Genomic DNA, 6,000 nt, shown 5'->3' on the forward strand with positions numbered 1-6,000 from the left:
AATGAACTGCTGTCAAACGTCCTCTCCAGCTCTGGTGCTTCTAGTAATACAGCTCTGTCCCCCTGGAAGACTAGTTCACCATCTCACTTTCACGGAATTCTTAGCTGGTGTGTGTGTGTGTGCACGCGCATGCACTAGGAGAGGACAGGGGTGGTTGAACTCAGGGCATGGGCACTGTCCCTGAGCTTTCCTGCTCAAGGCTAGGGCTCTACCACCTGAGCCACAGCTCCCCTTCCAGCTGGTTAATTGGAGATAAAAGACGCACAGACTTTTCTACCCAGGCTGGCTTGGAACTGTGATCCTCAGGTCTCAGCCTCCTGATTGGCTGGGCTGATAGGCCTGAGCCCAGTTCTTCCTGGTTCTTTGCTGGTATTTGCTCCCCGGGTTAGGGTGCAAGCATCAAACGCAGCCCCCCGCGTGGCCCAGATGTGTCCAGGCTGGAACTGGACGGCGTTTCACACCATAGTACCAGATTTCTCTCTTCTATTCAATTTAGGGGTGCTGAGGATTCCTCCGTTTCTCAGGTTCAACCACTTTACACCTTAATAACACTTTAACCAACTCTAAACACGCGTGTGCGCGCGCACACACCCATCGACTACGATCCCGTCTCTGCCATTTCCTTTAAAAGCATCAAACACAGGAAACTCAGCGTGTCATTTAATCAACATTTCATAAAGCAATCGTCCAGGCAAAAGCGAGGGGGAAGGGGAGGGGGGACCCCCGAACCCCAAAACCCGCCCCCCCCCAGTTTTCCATGGACTGTCCAAAAAGCTCCTTCCATTCCCCTCCCATTCCAACAAAATGGGGAGCCGAGCTCGGAACCGCATAAGCCCATGACAAGCGACATCATGGGAGAGGTCCCCCACGGGTGACCCCCACGGGAGACCCGGCCCCCACGGGTGACCCCCACGGGAGACCCGGCCCCCACGGGTGACCCCCACGGGTGACCCGGCCCCCACGGGTGACCCCCCCATGGGTGCCCCGCCCCCCACGGGTGCCCGGCGCCGGCTTCAGCTCAGCGGCGCGGGATCCTCCGCCCCCCCCTCCCCACCTGCCTTCCAAAACCCGGCGGGAAAGTTCGCCGCAGCCCGCCGCCAACTTTCTCCGGAGGAGCCCCGGCCCGGCCGGCCCGGCGCCCGCGCGGCCCCTTGCTTAACTCGGGGAGGGGGGGCGGCCGCCTCCTCCGGGACGCCGCGGGGGAGAGCGGGCGACCCCGGGGGCGCCCCCGGCCTGCGGGCAGCGGCCCCCCGCCCCGCGCCCGCCGCGGGCCCCGACGGTAACTTTCCCGGCGCGCGCCCCCGCGGGCCCCGGCCCCGACGGCCGGGGGGGGGGGGGGAGGCCGCGGAGCCGGCCCCGCGCGCCCCGGCCCCGCCGCACCGCGGCCCGGCCCGACTCACCCCCACACCACGTAGTTGGTCTTGACGTTCTTGGGCCAGGAGAACTCGCCGAAGATCACCTCGTCCCCCTTCACCACGATCTCCTTCTTCTGGATGTTGTACTGTCGCAGGACGCTGAGCACGTCCGCCATCTTCCCCCCCCTCGCCGCCGCCCGGCCCGGGCGCCGCCGCCGCCGTCAGCGCGCCGGCCGCCGCCTCCCCGCGTCGCCTCGGCCTGGGCCTCCGCCGCCGCCGCCGCCGCCGCCGCCGCCGCCGCCGCCGCGAGCCGAGAGCCGCCGCACCAACAGCCGCCCCCCGTCGACGACAGCAGCAGGGGCAGTCGCCGCCCAGGCCGCCGAGGACCCCGCGCTGAAGGCGAGGCCCCGCCGAGGGCTGCCCGCCGAGAACGCCTGACTGCGCGTCGCCGGCGCCCCGCCGCCGCCGCCGCCGCCGCCAGGAGGCGCTGCGCCCGCCTGGGGAAAATGCCCCTCCCAGACTCCCACACGGCTCGCGGCGGACTCCCCCGCCCGAAACGTGGAGCGCAGGAAACCACGCCCCCCCACGGGCGGCACGCGCGCTCTCGGGGAAGCGCTGGCTGGCGTCGGGCGCGCACGCGCGCTAAGAGGACGTACTCGCGGTCCAGGGGAGAGCGTCCGGGCGGCGCCAGGTGCGCGCGCACCGGCTGGTCACCGGGCGCGCAGACTCCGAAGTGTGCCGTTTGTCTTCCCGTTTGGCAAACGCAAAATGCTGCCGGAGTGTCTGCTCCACGGACGTTCTCACCTCTCCAGCCCGAGCACGTGCACACCGTGGCATGCATGCCAGAACTACGCGTCAGTGCTTTGTCTGCATTTTGTGCAGTCCGGGGACTTGAACTCGGGCCTGGGCGTCACCTCTGAGCCTTTTTGCTCACCTTCACCATCAAGGTGATGTGCACACGGATTGCTCACCTTCACCATCAAGGTGATGTGCACACGGATTGCCCACCTGTACCATCAAGGTGATGTGCACACGGAGTGCTCACCTGTACCATCAAGGTGTTGTACACACGGATTGCTCACCTGTACCATCAAGGTGATGTACACACGGATTGCCCACCTGTACCATCAAGGTGATGTACACACGGATTGCCCACTTGTACCATCAAGGTGATGTGCCCACGGATTGCTCACTTGTACCATCAAGGTGATGTGCCCACGGATTGCTCACTTGTACCATCAAGGTGATGTGCACACAGATTGCTCACCTTCACCATCAAGGTGATGTGCACACGGATTGCTCACCTGTACCATCAAGGTGATGTGTACACGGATTGCTCACCTGTACCATCAAGGTGATGTGCACACGGATTGCTCACCTGTACCATCAAGGTGATGTGCACACGGATTGCTCACCTGTACCATCAAGGTGATGTGCACACGGATTGCTCACCTGTACCATCAAGGTGATGTGCACACGGATTGCTCACCTGTACCATCAAGGTGATGTGCACACGGATTGCTCACCTGTACCATCAAGGTGATGTGCACACGGATTGCTCACCTGTACCATCAAGGTGATGTGTACACGGATTCCTCACTTGTACCATCAAGGTGATGTGCACGCAGATTGCTCACCTTCACCATCAAGGTGATGTACACACGGATTGCTCACCTGTACCATACAGGTGATGTGCACATGGATTGCTCACCTGTACCATACAGGTGATGTGCACACGGATTGCTCACCTGTACCATCAAGGTGATGTGCACACGGATTGCTCACCTGTACCATCAAGGTGATGTGCACACGGATTGCTCACCTGTACCATCAAGGTGATGTGCACACGGATTGCTCACCTGTACCATCAAGGTGATGTGCACACGGATTGCTCACCTGTACCATCAAGGTGATGTGTACACGGATTGCTCACTTGTACCATCAAGGTGATGTGCACGCGGATTGCTCACCTTCACCATCAAGGTGATGTACACACGGATTGCTCACCTGTACCATACAGGTGATGTGCACATGGATTGCTCACCTGTACCATACAGGTGATGTGCACACAGATTGCTCACCTATACCATAAAGGCGAAGTGTACACAGATTGCTCACCTTCACCATCAAGATGATGTGTACACGGATTGCTCACCTGTACCATACAGGTGATGTGCACACGGATTGCTCACTTTCACCATCAAGGTGATGTGCACACGGATTGCTCACCTGTACCATCAAGGTGATGTGCACACGGATTGCTCACCTTCACCATCAAGGTGATGTGCACACAGATTGCTCACCTGTACCATCAAGGTGATGTACACACGGATTGCACTTACCTAAGTTATCTCCTGTTCTTGACATATTTATTAGTCGAGGGTTAGCTCATTGATTGATGGCCATAACTGGAGAGAATACCTGCCATCAGATTGGGCCTAATTTTGAGGTCATGTTAAATAACTGGCAGAAGTGCTCTATTTCAGTTGAGTTTTGAGTGTGTCATTTGATAGAAGTTTGGTCCCCAGTGTGGTGGTGTTGAGGGAGTGATAAATTGCTTGAGAACCTTCAGAAGCTACAAATTCATTTATATCTTTTGCTTTTTTAAAAACCATGTGTGTGTCTGTGACAGTAAGCCAAGTGTGAACTCAGGTCCTAGTGCTTCTGCTTCACTTGTTCACTCGAGAAAAGCTACACCTCCACTTCTGGATTTTTTTTTCTGTTTAACTAGGGATCAGAGTCTCCCTGATTTGTCTGCTGATCCAGCCTCAAACTGTGGTCCTCAAATCTTGCTCTGCTGAGTATTAAAGGTGTAGCATTTAAGAGTGTAAACTTTTTTTTAAAATTCTGCTAAAAACCTGTGTGCTGCTGGTGGTTCCTTTCTCATTCAAGCAGGTCAAAGAAGCCGGGCATGGTGAGAATAGGGCTCTTGCTTTACAATAGACTCAGCAGGAGGCTACAGCACAAATGGACTCCATATCTCTGCCCATCACAGTGTAGACTTGCAGAACCTGCACCCTATGAACCTGTTCACCAACCTGTTCACCAACTTGTCCCTGCTTCTGTGTTTTCATTAGGCAATAGCAGCATCTGGCCAAAACATGGCCTCAAGGCTACCTGCACACATGACTCAAGATTATCTGAACATGCAGAATGAGTTGAATCACGCATAGACCTTAGAGAGTGCAGGCCCAGAGCGCTCTGCACGTCTTGATTGGGAAGCCTGACTTACTCTAGGCACATACCTAGTATCTCTGCTACAGGGAGCACAGGGGCAGGCCTAGTGGTGATTACCCATCTTCCCCAGTGACACTGGAGAAGCACAAGGACTGCACCCCAAATCTTCCCCAGCATAAAGTGAGAAGAATCAGCCAAGGCAAAGGGGCCTGGGGGCATGGCTCAAGTGGTATATTATCTGCCTTATAAGCACAAGGGCCTGAATTTAATCCCCCAGTAATCTCAAGTTTTTTTTTCCCAAAAGTTGTACAAAAATGGTTATGTGGGGCTAGTACTGTAGTTCAGTGGTAAGAATTAGGCTTATTAAATTTCTTTTTTTTTTTTTTTTGGGTCCGGTCGTGGGGCCTGAACTCTGGGCCTGAGCACTGTCCCTCAGCTCTTCAGCTCAAGGCTAGTGCTCTACCACTTGAGCCACAGTGCCACTTCCAGTTTTTTGCTTTCTGCTTATGTGGTGCTGAGGAATCGAACCCAGGGCCTCAGGCATGCAAGGCAAGCACTCTACCACTGAGCCAACTTCCCAGCCCTAGGCTTATTAAATTTCAGTCCCCAGCACCAAAGAAGGAAAGAGGAAGGGAAGGGAAGGGGAGGGGAGGGGAGGGGAGGGAAGGGAGGAAGGAAGGCAGGCAGGCAGGCAGGCAGGCAGCACATGGAACCATCCAGAGAAGATTAGCATGGTCCCTGCACAAGGATTGAGACACAAATTCATGAAGTAGGGCTGGGATGTAGCTCAGTGGCAAAGCGCTTGCCTAGCAAGTGCAACATCCTGGGTTCGATCCCCAGTACCAAAAAAGAAAAGACAAAAAAAAAATTCATGAAGTGATCCTCAAGAAAATGTGGAATAAATACACAATGGAATTTTACTCACCTGTTAGGAAAAAAACGATATAACACTTGCAAAAGAAATGGATGAGCCGGGTGCCAGTGGCTCACATCTGTAATCCTAGCTACTCAGGAGGCTGAGATCTGAGGATCACGGTTCAAAACCAGCCCAGGCAGGAAAGTCCGTAAGACTTATCTCCAATAAAACCACTAGCAAACCAGAAATGGCCCTGTGGCTCAAGTGGTAGAGCGCTGGCCTTGAGCTGAAGAGCTGAGGGACAGTGCTCAGGCCCGGAGTTCAAGCCCCACAACTGACAAAAAAGAAAAAAAAAAAAAGGATGGACATGGAAGAAATTATGTTAAGTGAAGAAACAAGGCCTCATGTCTTCTCTCATATATGGGAGTTAGATCTAATTTATAAATGTATATATATGGAAACAAATGCAGGGTTGTATTGTTGTATGGGAATTCAGTCGTGAGAAACAGAGAAGCCACATTTTAAGTGGTTGAATTGGAAGTCTATTGGAGAGCCAGCGACTACAGGTGAACTCCTGTTTCGAAGATCTGCAGCCCACAAAGCTTTTAAAAG

The 6,000-nt window shown here is 55.0% G+C and overlaps 2 protein-coding genes and 1 pseudogene across 2 annotated transcripts in view; 1 reads left to right on the plus strand and 2 right to left on the minus strand.

Moving 5' to 3' along the window:
* Cdc73 (cell division cycle 73) overlaps window positions 1-1,602 on the minus strand; it is a 92,887-nt gene extending 91,285 nt beyond the window's left edge. The window contains exon 1 of the mRNA XM_042701169.1: window positions 1,401-1,602. Within this exon, the coding sequence (XP_042557103.1) occupies window positions 1,401-1,531 (131 nt within the window). The 5' untranslated portion in view covers window positions 1,532-1,602. The remainder of the gene's footprint in view (window positions 1-1,400) is intronic.
* On the minus strand, window positions 1,577-2,192 carry LOC122126725 (glycine-rich cell wall structural protein 1-like). Its single transcript, XM_042701188.1, has 2 exons — window positions 2,070-2,192; window positions 1,577-1,852 (listed from the first exon to the last, which is right to left on the minus strand). Exons 1-2 carry the CDS (start codon window positions 2,190-2,192, stop codon window positions 1,577-1,579), a joined length of 399 nt encoding a protein of 132 aa, XP_042557122.1.
* A 3,042-nt stretch (window positions 2,193-5,234) lies between these two features.
* Window positions 5,235-5,316, plus strand: LOC122126791 (annotated as a pseudogene).
* The last annotated feature ends 684 nt before the right edge of the window (window positions 5,317-6,000 follow it).

This window comes from Dipodomys spectabilis, unplaced genomic scaffold, assembly GCF_019054845.1.
Source record: "Dipodomys spectabilis isolate Male_0828 unplaced genomic scaffold, ASM1905484v1 ptg000288l, whole genome shotgun sequence".
Classification (NCBI taxonomy): domain Eukaryota; kingdom Metazoa; phylum Chordata; class Mammalia; order Rodentia; family Heteromyidae; genus Dipodomys; species Dipodomys spectabilis.